At 38.4% G+C, this 17,796-nt stretch overlaps 1 protein-coding gene across 2 annotated transcripts in view; it reads left to right on the top strand.

Annotated features, from left to right (window-relative positions):
- Positions 1–7,252: 7,252 nt before the first annotated feature.
- nos1ap.S (nitric oxide synthase 1 adaptor protein S homeolog) overlaps positions 7,253–17,796 on the top strand; it is a 44,541-nt gene continuing 33,997 nt past the window's right edge. Inside the window, exon 1 of one of the 2 annotated variants that reach the window (XM_018261065.2) lies at positions 7,253–7,906. In XM_018261065.2, the coding sequence (XP_018116554.1) occupies positions 7,802–7,906 (105 nt within the window). In that variant the 5' untranslated portion in view covers positions 7,253–7,801. The remainder of the gene's footprint in view (positions 7,907–17,796) is intronic. The other variant, XM_018261062.2, reaches the window with a different exon arrangement.

The following is a 17,796-nucleotide window of genomic DNA, read 5'->3' as shown; positions in this document are numbered from 1 at the left end:
GACTGGAAAATAAATAGGAAGGACCCGAAGAGAAAGATAAGTGATAAAAATTAAGGAGCAATTAAACAGTAGCATAAAAAAAACCTTTTGTGTTGGGATCAGCGACCCCTGTTGGAAAGTTGGAAATAGTCAAAAAAGAGAACAAATAATTCAATAACTGTAAAAAAAAATTGAGAATGAAGGCCAACTGAAAAGTAGGTATGTACATAATAAAAGTTAATTTAAAGGTAAATCACTCCTTTAAAGAATCAGTAACACCAACAAATTAAAGTGTATTCAATAAATTAAAATATAATGCACTGTAGGCCTGCACTGATAAAACTGGTTTGTTTGCTTTAGCAACTCTGCTATAGTACAGATATGGGACCTGTTATCCAGAATGCTCAGGACCTGTGGTTTTCCAGATAATGGATCTTTCTGTAATTTGGATCTTCATACATTTAATCTACTAGAAAGGCTTAACCATTAATTAATTCTGCTTCCAATAAGAATTAATTATATCTTAAAAGGAAATCATTGTAAAAAATTTGGATTATTTGGAAACAATTTGGATTATTTGGATAAAAGGAAGCCTATGGGAGATGGCCATTCCGTTATTTGGAGCTTTCTGGATAACGGTTTCCGTATAATGGATGATCTAGTCCACACAAGGAGATTCGGGGAGATTTTGTTGCCTGGCGACTAATCGCCTCGTCTTTTGAGCGACTATCTCCCCGAACTGCCTCAGCCTTTTTCCCCATAGGCTAGAATGAAAAGTCGCCTGTGCTAATGCACACGCGGCAATCTATTATTTGCTTGAATGGCTTCCCCCATGGCTACACAGCAGCTTGTTTCAACTAGAATAATCTTTCTGAAGCAAACACCCCACTTTTACCAGTGCAAGGCAACACTACATTATTTATTCATTACTTCATTTTTTGATATTACTGTTCCTTTAAGTCAGTCTGACTGTGTCATTAGGCAAGTATTTCTGAATGCTAATTGCTTATCATCTGACTTGCCCTTTGACCCAAAGAGTCTAAATAAAGAGCTTTACAGGTAAAACACATGAAATACATTAGGTAATGTGTGAATACAATACACTTATTTCAGGTAAAGATTAGCATCTGAAAAAATGGGTATGTCTGTGTCCTGTAATTCTTAACAGTTTCTCATGAATACAATGTCTTATGTAGCTATGCTACTATGTTTTAAAGGGAAGATACTATCTGCAGTTAATCCTGCTGATGCTAAACAAACATACAAAGGTGACAGGCTTTTCCTCTTGCTTTTATGACAGCTTATTAGTGCTGTAAAGGTAGAGACACATGTGAAGATTCGGGCGGGCGGAGATTTAGTTGCCCGGCAACAGATTGCCTCTTCTTCGGGCAAATAATCTCCCCGAAAAAGCCTTCCCGCCGGCTAGAATCGAAATCACTGGTGGTATGGCACTCGGAGCGCTTTGTTTTCTGAAATCTCCCGAAGTGCAACTAATCTCCCCAAATCTTTGCATGTGTCTCTGCCCTTAGCGAACCAACAGATAACCAAGTACAGGCTTGGCTTGAGTCACTGGACCATTGAAATTTAAAGGAAAGGGGGAAAATATATGTATATATATATTTTCTGGCATTTTCATCTCACTTTTCGTAGCATCTTTTTAAGGCCACCACATGAGCAGATGCAAGCTACTGACAGCAAAGCACCCACTGTGCAAAATTTTGTCTTTCTGCTTCCCTTGCTCAGATAAAACAAAATATCATCTACAGACACAAAAGACACAGTGTCCCTGGAGGTGAAATTAAAATGAAATTATCTTTGCTTGATCTTATAACTTTTGAGCAAAGCACACCTCACAGTTGCTTTACACAACAAGAATAGCCATATACAACTTCCAGGCCAAATCTTGTCTGTATATTGTCCTATATCCTTATATTTCTTCCATTGTTGCGGAAAAATGGACTCACATATAATAAACCTTTTATCTTTTCCTTTGTGCTCTGTTTTCAAACAGGTCTGGTGACTCTCTCATAAAGATCTTCTCAAACAAGCAAATATCCAGTTTTTCTACTTTTTATGAAACAGATGATGGTGTGCTAGTAAAACTGACCCTGTCCAAAATACCAATATTACTGATATTTTTTATGTTCTTTTTTTAGAGAAAAATACAGATCTGCTAGGCTGTTATTATTCTCAAAGTGAGGCAGCCATGGCAACCAACTCATAAAATGGCAAAATCTGTAATCATAAGTAAGTCACTACATTTTAAAAAATATAGTAATATTTAACTGTTGAAATGTTGTTTCATGAATTGGTTCAGAACGTAACCAAATTAGATAAATGAGTATGTTCTGATCCACTCATGGTCTTTCCAAGAGGCACTCATCAAAACACACTCTGGGTTATGCAGGACCTGCACATTAATGCCTTCATGCCAATGGCAAAGGTACAAGAGGCATATCTGTGTGTGGTGGAGTTTAATGAAAGCAAAGGGCATCAGCCATTCAGTTAAGAATAAAGAAAAACATTACATATATAACATACATTAGATATCCAACCAACAGGCACATGGGAATAGCAGGAAGTAAAGAGGAGCTGCAGCAGGTTAGATTTTTCAACATGCCAATCTCCAAACCTACCAATATCCATAATATGTGATGACTTGACACATGCCGGAAATGATTTGATCATCTAATTTTGATCATCAATTTAGTAAACATTCTAAAACTGTTCTATTCATTTTGCCCTTTAATTTGCTTACACATTAACTAACGCATGCCCATGCTTTTCATGCACATTTGAATCAGGGAAAAATCACTTTTTTTAAATAATGTTAGTACTTGTTTATAATGTTAGTACTTGCATTTAATAATTCTGCTGTAATAACACTCTCTATATGAAAGCCCAAAACACAAGTTGTGCGACCATTTTTATAGTTTAGGGTTTAAAGTTTAATCTTTCACCTTCTTATTATCTTTCTTAAGCAGCTCTGGGAGCTTCTGGGCACAATCCCTGAGTTTTATTAAAGGTAGCTGTTAGAATTGATACAATAGTTGCTAATATTCCCACAGATACTGCTTAGAAATGTATCAACTAATTGTATCAACTAAATATAACAGTTCAGATGTTCCTGGATCACTGAGTTGCCAGACTGAAACCACAGAGACAGGCATTTAGTATTTAAAATGGTAAAAAAATTATATTTATTTGTTTAAGGCAATTGTTTAAGGCAATTGTACATTGTGCAGTGATTTTGCAAATTTTGATGCCAGTTTTGTTTTCCAGCTCGGCAGGAGGGAGACAAAAATTCTCATTTACGAGTATAAGTGCAGTAGTGTTAAAATCCCAAAAACAAGTCAGACAATCCCTGCCCCTGAGACCTTAGGGTGTAGGATATATAATAAACTGTCAAGTCTTCTGAATACCAGTTACTAGTACTGGAGAGGTTGTTTTTTTTTACTAATTTTATATTTTCTGATATTTTTAAAGAAATACCTTCTGCATATAGAGACTTAATAGAGCACTGCTGGATGATCCAGTGCCCTGCCCACTTTTGCACACTTATCATGTGCTGAGAACAAGTGAAGTGTATGAGTCCAGCCAAGGGCAAATTCTTTTAAGGTCTGACATGGAAAGGCAACTCATTTCAGAATATGGTATTTAAAAACTGACACTTTTATGATTTCTATTTAATGAGGTATGTTCCCATTCTAGCACACTAGAGATTTATGAGAACTTAAATGTTGCTATTCAAGGAAAAAACGTGTCTTATATTTGTATGTATTGACTGTCATATCTTTTATCTGTAAACTTATCATCCAGGAAGCTCTGAAATATTAGTGTCGTTTCCAGAGGGTTCCATTTAAACAGACAATTCTGCATGTGTGCCTGGTTTTCTGTTTCTCTGTATTCATATAATATATATATATAGTAGCTTGTAATTTTGAGTAAGTATAAATCCAGGCTGACGGCAAAACATATTTTTAACCAGACGCTGAATTCCAAGGTGGCTCCTAGAGACTGATTTGAAAAAGTCTTGAATGTGTGCTTATTTATTAAAAAAAAAAAAAACAACTTGAATTTTGAAAACTCATATAAAAACAGGGAAAAACTGCTAGAACACAGTAAAAAAATCACATTCTAGCCTTTATTTTTAATGAGTCTGTAAAATTTCAAATTTGAAATTCAAAAGTCTTGAATGTGTGCTTATTTATTAAAAAAAAAATTGAATTTCGAAAAACTCATAAAAAAACAGGGAAAAGCTGCTAGAACACAGTGAAATCACATTCTAGCCTTTATTTTTAATGAGTCTGTAAGACTGTAAGATTTCAAATTAATCAGTGGTCATTTTGCTAATACAATTCACAACTGACTTCTTCATGGACTCACCAGCTTTTGAATGGTATATTTTTGTATCGAAGCGTTTGCATTTTTTTGTGCTTAATGAAACTTAAATATTTGCGTTACTGAAATTCGAATTAGCAATTTTTCCTGCAAAAAAAAAAGTGTCAGGGAATAAGATAAGTGTAAGGGAATAAGATGAGTATGAGGGAATAAGTTGAGTGTCAGGGAACAAACTGAGTGCCAGGGAATAAGATGAGTGTCAGGGAATAAACTAGGTGCGAGGTAATAAAATGAGTGTCAGGGAATAAAATGAGTGTCAGGGAATAAAATGAGTGTCAGGGAATAAAATGAGTGCCAGGGAATAAACTGAGTGTGAGGGAATAAAACTGAGTGTGAGGAAATAAAACTGAGTGTGAGGGAATAAACTGAGTGTCAGGGAACAAACTGAGTGTGAGGGAATAAACTGAGTGTTAAGGAATAAATTGAGTGCCAGGGAATAAAATCAGTGTCAGGGAATAAACTCAGTGCCAGGGAATAAACTGAGTGTCAGGGAATAAGATGTGTGACAGGGAATAAAATGAGTGTCAGGGAATAAACTGAGTGTCAGGGAATAAAATGAGTGTTGGGGGAATAAGATTAGTGCGAGGGAATAAACTGAGTGTCAGGGAATAAACTCAGTGCCAGAGAATAAGATGAGTGTCAGGGAATAAACTGAATGTCAGGGAATAAGATGAGTGCCAGGAAGTAAAATGAATGTCAGGAAATAAAATTAGTGTCAGGGAATAAACTCAGTGCCAGGGAATAAAATGAGTGACAGGGAATAAAATGAGTGACAGGGAATAAACTGAGTGTCAGGGAATAAACTGAGTGTTGGGGAAATAAGATTAGTGCCAGGGAATAAACTGAGTGTCAGGGAATAAAATGAATGTCAGGGAATACGATGAGTGTCAGGGAATAAAATGTGTGTCAGGGAATAAAATGAGTATCAGGGAATAAAATGTGAGTCAGGGAATAAAATGTGTGTCAATGAATAAAATGAGTGTCAATGAATAAAATGAGTGTCGGAATAAACTGAGTATCAAGGAATAAAATGTGTGTCAATGAATAAAATGAGTGTCAGGGAAGACACGGAGTATCAGGGAATAAAATGTGTGTCAGGGAATAAAATGTGTCAAGGAATAAAATGAGTGTAATGGAATAAAATGAGTGTCAGGGAATAAAATGTGTGTCAGGGAATAAGATGAGTGTCAGGGAATAAAATGAGTGTCAGGGAATAAAATGAGTGTCAGGGAATAAAATGAGTGTCATGGAATAAAATGAGTGTCAGGGAATAAAATGTCTGTCAAAGAATAAGATGAGTGTCAGGGAATAAAATGTGTGTCAGGGAATAAAATGAGTGACAGGGAATAAACTGAGTGTCAGGGAATAAACTGAGTGTTGGGGAAATAAGATTAGTGCCAGGGAATAAACTGAGTGTTAGGGAATAAAATGAATGTCAGGGAATACGATGAATGTCAGGGAATAAAATGTGTGTCAGTGAATAAAATGAATGTCAATAAATAAAATGTGTGTCAATGAATAAAATGTGTGTCAATGAATAAAATGAGTGTCGGAATAAACTGAGTATCAAGGAATAAAATGTGTGTCAATGAATAAAATGAGTGTCAGGGAAGACACGGAGTATCAGGGAATAAAATGTGTGTCAAGGAATAAAATGAGTGTCATGGAATAAAATGAGTGTCAGGGAATAAAATGTGTGTCAAAGAATAAGATGTGTGTCAGGGAATAAGATTAGTGTCAGGGAATAAACTCAGTGCCAGAGAATAAGATGAGTGTCAGGGAATAAACTGAATGTCAGGGAATAAGATGAGTGCCAGGAAGTAAAATGAATGTCAGGAAATAAAATTAGTGTCAGGGAATAAACTCAGTGCCAGGGAATAAGATGAGTGACAGGGAATAAAATGAGTGACAGGGAATAAACTGAGTGTTGGGGAAATAAGATTAGTGCCAGGGAATAAACTGAGTGTCAGGGGATAAAATGAATGTCAGGGAATACGATGAATGTCAGGGAATAAAATGTGTGTCAGGGAATAAAATGAGTATCAGGGAATAAAATGTGTGTCAAGGAATAAAATGAGTGTCATGGAATAAAATGAGTGTCAGGGAATAAAATGTGTGTCAGGGAATAAGATGAGTGTCAGGGAATAAAATGAGTGTCAGGGAATAAAATGAGTGTCAGGGAATAAAATGAGTGTCATGGAATAAAATGAGTGTCAGGGAATAAAATGTGTGTCAAAGAATAAAATGAGTGTCAGGGAATAAAATGTGTGTCAGGGAATAAAATGAGTGTCAGGGAATAAACTGAGTGTTGGGGAAATAAGATTAGTGCCAGGGAATAAACTGAGTGTCAGGGAATAAAATGAATGTCAGGGAATAAAATGTGTGTCAGGGAATAAAATGAGTATCAGGGAATAAAATGTGTGTCAGGGAATAAAATGTGTGTCAATGAATAAAATGAATGTCAATAAATAAAATGTGTGTCAATGAATAAAATGAGTGTCGGAATAAACTGAGTATCAAGGAATAAAATGTGTGTCAATGAATAAAATGAGTGTCAGGGAAGACACGGAGTATCAGGGAATAAAATGTGTGTCAGGGAATAAAATGTGTGTCAAGGAATAAAATGAGTGTCATGGAATAAAATGAGTGTCAGGGAATAAAATGTGTGTCAAAGAATAAGATGAGTGTCAGGGAATAAAATGAGTGTCATGGAATAAGATGAGTGTCATCAGGGCCGGGCCAGGTCAGGTGGGCGCCCTAGGCAACCCCCCCAGGGAAGGAGCAGGCCGACGTGACTCCAAGGTGAGGGAACTGAGAGCAGAGAGGGAGCCAGCGCGACTGACAGGAGAGAGTGAACAGAGAGCAGGGAGGGAGCCGAGATGAGGGGAGGGAACAACTGAGAGCAGAGAGGGAGCCGGTTTAGGAAGAGGCAGGGAACTAAGAGGAGGGAGCCAGCGCGACTCAGAGATGAGGGGAGGGAAGCAGCTGCTGACAGACACACAGGGGAGGAATCTGCCACCTGCTACTCTTTATGTTGTAAAACTACAGTTCCCAGCATGCAGCGTTGAAACGGAGGAGGAGGGTATGCTAGAGCAATGTATAGTACAAGCTTGGGATAATGATTACAATAATACAAGTGTCATTGGGCCGTGCCCTGGGTCCATCTGATGTACAGCAGGTATCGGTATCGGGACACAGGGACCACTGTGAGTTCATAGCTGGAGGGTCAGTTCCCCACACAGGCGGCAGCAGTAGCAATGGCCAGTCGGTCTAACTCCCTCCCACCGACAGGATCGCGCTTCCTCATTCCCGGATCCTCCCATTTCCAGCAGCAGCAGCAGGAGGGACTGATGTAGTCGGGGGATCGCTGCTCGCTCTACCTGTCCTGCCTGGGCTTCTGTCTCGGGGAAAGCTCCGCAACATGCCGGCTAAAAGCCGCTACAACCTGGTGGACGACGGCCACGACCTGCGGGTCCCGATGCACAATGAGGAGGCTTTCCAGCATGGCATCAGCTTCGAGGCCAAGGTGAGCGCTGTCTCCTCATTGGAACTGTGTGGCCCCAAATGTAGATTTCCCCCTCTGCCCATTGTACCTGTGTCTGTACCTGTGTCTGTACCTGTGTCTGTGCGACTGAGCCATTGGCTCCATAGAGCGGCACAGTCGCTGCTTCTGTTGGACCCGGAGCAGGTGTTTGTTCTGTAATAAAGGGCACAGATTGAGGGGCTCTATTCCCTCCCTATAGTATAGCCAAGTCACCTCAATTCCTCGGAATACCTGTTAATTTACAGCTGCCCCCTCCTCTCTTTGCCATCTATTCTCGTCAATACAGCGCTAAGTGCGCAAGTTGCGCTATTATTATCCATACATAGATCAGTGGGGCTTATTTATTAACACTGGGCAAATTTGCACTTGGGCAGTAACCCATGGCAACCAATCAGAAGATTGCTTTCCGTTAGCTGAAAAAAGTTCATTGGTTGCTATGGGTTACTGCCATGGTGCAAATTTGCCCACTGTTTATAAATGAGCCCCAGTGAGTCAGGGGGGTGAGATAGTTCATCTCCCTGAACAGTTTCGGACTGGAACACCAGGGGCCCACCAAAAAGCCTTAGACCAGGGACCCACTCTACTATTATTCTTCCTCTCCTCAACCTCTATTCTCCCAGTCTCTTTTCTTTACATACTATATTCTATTATTCCATCTATTTAGCCTCTTTGTTGTCATAGAAATAGGGAATGACCATGAAATAGGCCAAATGTTTAGCAGCATGAGGTCCCACTGATATCTGGGCCCACCGGGAGTTTTCCTAGTGTTCCAGTGGGCCAGTCTGACACTGTCCCTGAACTGGGAGCTACAGACATCTCAGCCTACAGCAGGGACCGAAAGGCATCTCAGACCAAAGCAGACTTAAGTTACTGGTGCTCTCCAGTTCTAATGCAGGTTTTGGGGCTCTGGAGGCTTCTGCGTCTAAATAATGTATTAGGAAAGTGCTGGGGTACCCATCGTGGTGAATTTGCAGGGTTAGTAGTCTGGTCCTATGGGGTAAGTAGTTACCTAGACTGAGAGTAAGCTGATCTATAAAGGGAAAGGATCTGAATACAAGTAGTGAGGTACAGAATAACATCTGGATGAGCAGCTTCTCATCATTTTTCCTCAATGTGCAGTTTTGCACCATTGCTCCCCTACTCAAAGTTGTGCTCATAAGGGCACCATTGGCTGTATTGTGTGTAGATATGATCAGCCTGCTACTTATGGTGTTGTAAGGGAGATATGACACATTGCCTATCAGGAAGAACTGGAGAGCAAATTTGGAGCTAGATATCCTGCCAAGGGCAAGTTACTGGTTTGTGCTCCATTTCCAAATCATTTATACGTAGCAGTGCTAGTAGTGCAGCTTAGATGCAATGTTGTGTAATAGAGGTGCTAGATCATTGCTGTATTAATTGTGGTCCTATGCCAAATAAGGGGATAATATTAGGGACAAGGCTGACTCCGTTTCTAGTTAGAAAAACTAATAAGGAAGTAATGATAGGTGGAAAATGTGCCTATTTTTAGTAACCTATAGCAGCCAATCAGAAGGTGACATTTACTGTTCTGATGATTAAAGTATACATCTGATTGATGCATTGTTTGTTTCATTTTTAAAAAAAGTTATGTCAAAATTTTTTAAGGGAATCTAAATGCCAACTGTACTTTATGCCTACTACACTGATAAGCTACTCATCATTAATGCAAGACTGAGTTTAGCAGCATCCCCAGATTTCTGTATAACCCACGTACTGACTTTGAAGTTACCTTACATGTCACTGGGAATTTGCAAGGCAGTACTGACTTTTCCAAAAGAGTTCCATGCAATATGGCCTCTGTATAAAAATATAGATGATAAAGGGCATTATTTGCCTTCAAGTACAGGTATAGATGTTTGCTGCAGAATACTGCAGAATTTTCATTCTCTCATTGTATGTGAGACTTAGAGTTCTAGACAAGCCCATTGCTGCGAGAAACGTACAAACTATCTTGGTAATATCTAAACTGGCACAACATGGAAATTTTCCTGCTTGCAACATTTCCATTATTAGAATGAGTAGTTGCAGTTATAGGTTTTGGCTCTACAGACCTACTCATAAAATTATCTTGTGTCATCAGTAAACTTCATTGCAACCTAGTACACAATGCGTCTTTTTAATTACTATAGGAGAATTAGTATAGTCTTTATATATATATATATATATATATATATATATATATATATATATATATATATATATATATATATATATATCTTAAATTGGCAGTATACATTGTACTTATGTTGCAGATGCATTCTGCCCATTTTGATTACATTGATGCTGACATGCCTATCATTTATAGGGATTGCACTTAAAAGTAAAAAAATGCAACATTGCAAAAACTTGATCCTATCTCTTTTGTTTGAAAGAGCAAGCATGGCAGGGAGAGAACACAAGTAATCAAACTTTCAATTTCACTCCCTGTATAATAAACGCTCCAAGGGAGGGGGTTTGTTTATACAGACTTCATTACCTGTCATTCAGCTAAGTGCTAATTTGAAGTTGTGAGATGAGGGTAAGGTAAATAAAGTCATTGGTGTATATTTTACACAATATTGCTTGAGATAGTGCTTCCTATTTTAAACGTATATAGATGTTTATAGATGGGAAAAACCAGAGCCTATTGTACAATGAAGTCACAGTACAGAGCAGTGAATTAAGTTGTAGGGAGCTGGAAGCTTGATGGGAAAGTCCAGCAAAGCATATTGCTAAGAAGTAACAGAAAGTGAGATAAGAAGGGGAAGAGATTTTTTATTCTACTGGTCTGTCCGGAAGATAAGCATGTTCTGGCAAGGTTAATAGGAAGGATTCTCAGAGTAGCAACATCAGTGCAAGCTGTGTAATGGATGGAGATGTTCAATCAGCAGTATTTTATGGTAAGGGGAAATGCTTTGAAAGCAATGTATCATTTTCACATTGTACAAAATTCAAGAATGCTGATTATTGGAACTATAATGAGGAACAATGGCTTGTGCTGCTTTACTGTTGGCATAGGTTTCTTAGTGGCTTCATTTACTCAGTAATTGTTAGGGTACATATTGAGTGTAATGTAACACTTGTAGAAAGACTGACATTGTTTAGCTTTGTGCTAGTCTTAAGTCATTGCACAAACATCTTGTATAGCTGAAACCAATAAATGAGCCCATTCATTCTGTTAGTGAGTCATATGGACTTGGACTAGGGTCGCCACCTTTTCTGGAAAAAAATACTGGCCTATATTTTTTCCTTATTAATAACATTGGGATCAACCATAATTTTTACCGGCCAGGTGGCAACCCTAACTGGGACTGGTAATAGCTTTGTATAGCGTATGGGTGCAAGGGGAAAACTGGTCCTGAAATTTTGTATAAGGTTAGCTGGGGTGACCAATGCACAATTTTGGCTCAACAGCTCAGAATATGTACAGTTTCATACTCAGATCCCAGATTTCTTGTTTGAAGGTGCTTTTGATCATATTGGTGCTTTCAGCCATATATGTGAGAAAGCTGTAAAGTAGCAGTGTCAAACCTGAACTAACTTACATAAGTTAGTGTACTTGTACAGAACAGAACATGTCTGCTTTTCACTTAGGCCCGGATTTCTGGAAAGGCCACCAAGGCCCGGGCCCATCGTGGCATGATTTTAGTGGGCGGCATGCTGCTCAACCACATCCACATTGGTTCAGAAAACTGGGGATCAGTGGGAAATACAATCGTTTTTTTAATTTCCTGTGCGCCAACCCCCAGTGCTCCTGACCTGGGGATGAAAATTTGCTCATGTGCACAAATTAAGGGGAGGGGACAGGGGTGATGAACTGCAGCGGGCCTAGGGGTGCCCATGAGTTCACTCAGTATAGTGAGGATAATTCCACTGAGAGTTTCAGAAATGTTCATTTTAAAAATTATTTCCCAAAGCAGCTAAGCAGATGTATTTGTTGTATAGTTAGTAGGCTGGCTAGTTTAGTAGTTAGGGATGCCTAGATGGATAAAAATTTGATTTGAGGGTTGTGAAAAGTGGGGAGGCTTGTATGGAGTTAGCAGGGTTCAGGCGGTTTGTAGGTAGGGTTTTAGCACAACTAAGTAATGACCAGGTGGATCCAGGGCACTACCACGCATTGATGGGGAATTTTGTTCCCTGCAAAGTTTTCTTTTCTTTATTTATGTGTTGACAAATCCTTACTGCATTTTTATGGTATATTTAACCCCATTGTCTATAGAGAATTAGAAGATCACATACAGAGATGTGGCTGTAGTAAAGAATCTGAAAGTAGGGGTAAACGGGACAAGGCTTTTTATTTTAATTTTGAGTAGCAGCTCTTCAAGCCTGATCACGGACTCTCCTATCTGTTACACTTTGATACATAAGTTGCTTTTACCCAAGGCTGTTACAGAGGAGCCGTTTAAATGTTATTGTCAGTTTGCTGGTAAATCTCGGTGAATGCTCAGTTCTGAAATATGGCCAAACTATACATTAGATTGTAATCATACTCTTAACAGATTTGGCAACCTACCAATGGTAAATGAGAAGGGGCAGAATGAGACAAATTAATGTCAAAGGCATAATTTAGAAAAACGATACCAAATGGAGAGCCAATGAAAAAAGTCATTGTAAACAATATGGAGGGATACAAACTGACAGAAAGGGCCATTTGTGAACTAGCGTGGCATTACTAGTTTAAGGTCCATTATTAAAAACCAAAACCCCAAAGATTGTTATTTATTTAAATGTAGTTACAATCCACTTATTTCATTTAGTGGCTTGGGGAACACATCCACTCACTATAGTACTGCTTTTCTATAACTGCACATGTTGCAGCATTGGGGTTTAGAAACAGCAAAGTTGTGACATAATAATGACAGGACTTTGGCTATTTTTCTACCACCTCAACGAATAGATTGACTTAGTTATCAGGAAGCTGTAATTTTCTATGGCAAGACAGGAATTGATAAGGAACAGCCGAAAGGAAAATATGCCCTATTTACATATTGTAGTATTTACTTTTATGCCACATGTTAAGTGGAATGTCTGTGCAAAGGTTATTCTGCACAGAAATATCATTGGAACGCCATAGAAAATGTACCGTCAGTGATCTTATTACCAGGGAAAGCTGTAGAACTCTTGTCGGGACAGGAGTGCTTCCTAGTAGTGCTGGGGGTCTTGATAAAATTACTTGGCTCTTGATAAAATTAATTGCAGTCTGTGTGTGTTTGTTATAGACTTTAAGCTCCTCTGGGGGCAGTGGAAAGTGCTGCCAGATATGTTGCCTTTATGTTCTGCTCCCTGTTGCCCTAGATCAGTGCTGGGCATGTTCCAGTGTATGCCTGTAATGCTCCTTACTCTGATATATTTTGATTCATGTGTGCAGGGACAGGCCTTGTTTTTTGCTAGATGTCCTTTCATAACAAATAGGTGCCTGGTAGCTTTCTCAGAACAAGGCATATTATTGTGCGCTGCATTTCCTAGTACTTCTGATATTAATATGATTTGATACTCTCAAACCTCCCCAGGGCTGGGTTGTAATTTGAATATACTGCTTATTTGGGAAATATGCCTGTCTTGCATTGTCAGCAGGAGACCAGCTTATAAATTCTTCATGGTCTGATTCATAACTGAGTGATTTGTTCCTTCATCTATATAAAAACCTTAAGAACAAATAAGTAGTCCCTTTGGCCTCCACACTGGAAAAATAAAGTGCTTTTTACAGTTTCCTAAAGCTTGGCTCAGCTTTCCTTCCGTAGGGTCTCCCCAAGGCCACACGCATGTCACCTAAGGATACTTTGTCACTCTGTGTAAACCTGCAGGGCTCTTTGGAAACTTTATAGAGCAATAAAAAAGGGATATCGTTGGGATCAAACATGTAGAAATCTCATATGCTGAAATTACTAGCTGCAAATTGTTAAATAAACAAGCACTAATATTCAAATATTAAAGTTAGAGGGATATCTACAGTTTTTTTTTGCATAATTAAAGAAAATACAATTTTACCCAACTCCCAAATAAAGGTTAATTAAACCGTTTTAGAGGTTTACAAGTTATTTGCAAATGCAGTTGCTATTGAAAGCAGTTTGGCTGTTTATTTTCTTTGTTCACTTTGTTCTGACACAAACTTTGTAGCAGAAGCCAGCTGATTAACAAACTTGAAACCTATCTTCTGCTTTATGGTTTCAAGAGTCAGAGGAATGAGTGCAGAGCACAGGAAACAAGAAACTAATAGATTTACAAGTTCATTTTTGTGGTGGCATCTAGGAGTTGATCTATTTCTCTCCGCCTACCTACACAATGCAGGCATAGGTTTAATATGACTTTGGCCTTACAGGTAATAATGCAGTCTCTGAATCATGCAGTAGTGCAATATTGGGCTGAGGGCAAGGTTGTTTTTAAGTTGCATTTTTTTAAAAACATGCGGTTGAGCGTAAATATGCAGAAAATTAAGCTCTAATGAAAATAATGGAATAAGCGCAATAGCAATTCCCGCTGGGCGTTTGATGGTCAACATCCACCACGAGAAACTCCAATATGCCTAGGAAATGCCATATTATTGAGCTCTATGGGAACCGCAGGTTTGAAAATTCACTTTGTTAAAATACGCTGCATATTTTCAATATGGCAGCCAAACTCTCTGGATGGATTGCACAGATATGTATTTGCGGCATATCTGCTGGTGACGTAATCACAATGCGTATTGATGATCAGTCTGGCTACATTTTGTATGTAAAGAAAGAAGAACTCATCACATTATTTTAAAAACGAGCTGTCGAGAGTAAACACTCCAATCAAAGCACAATTGCATATGTGGTTTCATTGGGGTATTTATTCTTGACAGCAACATAAAAAACGCATCGTGTGACCTCGCTATGAAAGTCCATGATATGGATCAAGGTAGACCATACTGGTCTGGTGTTAAGGACACATCCTTTTTTAAATCACAGATAGGAGATTAATATTGATGGCCGATGATAATACTATAAAAACAAAGCATACAAAAGTACCTACAGATTTCTGGAAATTATTTTTTTTAATGTCTGTTAATTAAATTGAAAGGTGGAAAGCATGGTATGGTTGTTGTAGAGAGAGTGTTCTGAACCACCTTAGAGGTCATATATAGTCATGTAAACGTCCCATGGTGCCAGGTGTAGCGTATACAATAATAAAACCTTGTCTAAAGAGCCATAATTAGTCTTGAGCTGGTTGAGATACAAGGATTTTATTACTTACATGGTGTAGGGAACTTTCTGTAAATCACATGACATCTTGGAAGTTCTCACTCATGTAAAGTAGCATTTTATGCCTTATTTATGGCAGATTTGCCACAGATAAACTTTGGTACTACAAAGTCTAGCCAGTGGATCACTATAGGGAAGGGCAAGACATTCTTTGTTTTGTGCGGTAAAAAGCCAGTTGGTAAGTTATCAAAGCAAAGGTTATGTGAATAGCAAATAAAGCCACATGAGGTACAGATTCTTATTGAAGTGAAATAACATTGAAACAGTAACATGTTTCTGGGGGTCATTTGACTGGTTGGTATGTGCAGGGTACAGGAGGTCAAGGAAAAGGAGACTTCACCTGAAAGGGGGGCTGTATAGTGAGAGCAGACACATTGTGGAGTTCTTTACAAGAGCCTGTGTTTGCATATTCTACTGTCTCCTGCACTCTCCAGATATGTCTGGATTCAGAGCGACATCTCCGAAATGCCTATTGCAGAAAAATATCAATTTATTTTATTAGAATGGGTATGATGTAAACTTCCTTCTGATGATAAAAAAGTGACATGCTGATTCTGGAAGATTGTTCACACCCTGTGTTTTTGCAGATAAATAAAGAATGATAAAGGCACAGTTTAGTTTGATGCTTCAACTATCAGGTTGCCCATCACCCAGGTATTGTGGGTACATTTTTAGTTCAGCAGCCAGAGGTGAAAGGCTATTAAAGTCCAGAACTGGTATGAACATAAGTGCTGTAGGGGAGGCAAAGGCTTGAATGTTACCGCTAAGAATGTCTATAAAGTGATGACGAAATAATGTTAATAAGTGCAATGTTTTAAATGGCTTATAGAATTAGCTGAAGTCTCACACTGCACCAATTGAAACAGGATATCCTATAGGGCTGCAATAGAACAATGCAGGAGTCTGACTTGTGGTACGAATAAAACAATGTATAATTACCCAGAAATTCTGCATCTGTTATAATGGTAGAGTTCTACAACATCTTACTTGTTATACTAGATATAATCTAGAGGAAGAGCATCCTAGTTGTGGTAAAGATGTTTGGAAACATTATTATTCTCTTTTTACATGTAAAATACTGTCATTTTTTTCGGTGTCAGAAGCAAGGTTACCGGGTTACCGAAGAGCTGTACTATATGGTAAACAATTACCCAATAAAAAACCCATCATTTTAAGCAACTTACCGATATACATTTATTAACATTTTCTTTAGTGCTTTTAAAGTTATTTGTAAAAACAATTGCGATTTAAAGCAGCAAACAAATTCTGATGTTGGCATCTAGCAAGCGTGCCTTTTCCTAAATTGCATATTTTCCGTCAATTCTTTTTAGCCAAATATAAATGCCCCAAAACAGGCTGTGTTCACATACTCTTATATGACCTTGAGAAGTTAGGTTTCCTGCATGAGACATTGAGTCATTGTTGTACTTCCTTAGGCTCTGACCTTTCCTTCCAGTGAATTACGCACCGCAACATCACTGTAGTTGGTTAGTGAGTACCACTGTTCTACACTACCTTTACTTGGAATCGATTCCATGTGACTTACATGGAACCCTGCCCTACAGTAGCACAATTTATTCAATAAAAAGTTTGTTTACCTGTACAAGACAGTAACGTTTGTACTAACAATCTCCTGGCAAAAACTCTGGTTGCTCAGCAAGAAAAACCTACAAAAATATTGTAATTCTTTTATTCCTTATTCTCATTTTGCAATATTTATTTCATTCTTATGTAGCAGATTGGAAACTGTCACCATCACCACCTGACCTCCGTAGTGACCACTGGTATAGGGAGTGTGTTTGCAAATGAATAGGAATCTTCTGCAGTTGGTCAAAACATGCCAGGAGCCGTATAAAGATAGCTACAACCTCAATCATAGACCAACACAAAAGTGATGCTTTATAAAATCTAGGAAGAAGACTTAATCCTCTGATTGTGCTTTTGTATCCAAGCATAAAAGGGTTAAATTTTTTGCAATTTAACAGAGAAGTAACAAGCTGGTAAGTTGTAAGTCCAATTTAACTAAATTGGTTTTTCCAAAAATGCTTCTACTGAACGTAAATTTTTGTTTTCAATCAGAAATACATTTTATACATTATAGTGTCCCGTTAGATTTATGGAAAATGTGATTTTCTGGTTTGGAAGCTTTCATCAGGTATAAAATGCCAAGAAAAAAGAAAACAGTATGATTATGGTTCCCACATTTTGTGTCAAATAACAGGTAGCCAATTTTAGGTTTATTACCTACCCCACACGCACCAGAGAGAGACAATAAGACCTTCTCTTTTGGCTCCATATTTTTTTTGGTCCGAAGAAAAGTTGCAGACACTAGATGCCTGAATATGCCCTGTGGGTGTGTACCATTGCCCTTATGGATTAACACAGTAGCAAACAGTTACATTTCAGCCTGGATACAACAACTTTGTACTAATGGCTTGTTTACTCATTTGCACTGGTAACTGTAGTTATTCCATGCGGTTAAATTATAAACATAGGAATATTTGCAGTGCCTACCAGAGAATTACTACCCAAATAAAAACACACATGCATATATGCTTTGTAGCAGTGATGTCATCTCCATGCTCCATCATTGTCACCCAACCTGGTATTTCTTGAATTTCGGCTGCGGGAGCCAAGTGCCGTGTA

Source organism: Xenopus laevis, chromosome 4S (assembly GCF_017654675.1).
Source record: "Xenopus laevis strain J_2021 chromosome 4S, Xenopus_laevis_v10.1, whole genome shotgun sequence".
In the NCBI taxonomy this organism is placed as follows: domain Eukaryota; kingdom Metazoa; phylum Chordata; class Amphibia; order Anura; family Pipidae; genus Xenopus; species Xenopus laevis.
This window is presented reverse-complemented; position numbering and strand designations above follow the sequence as displayed.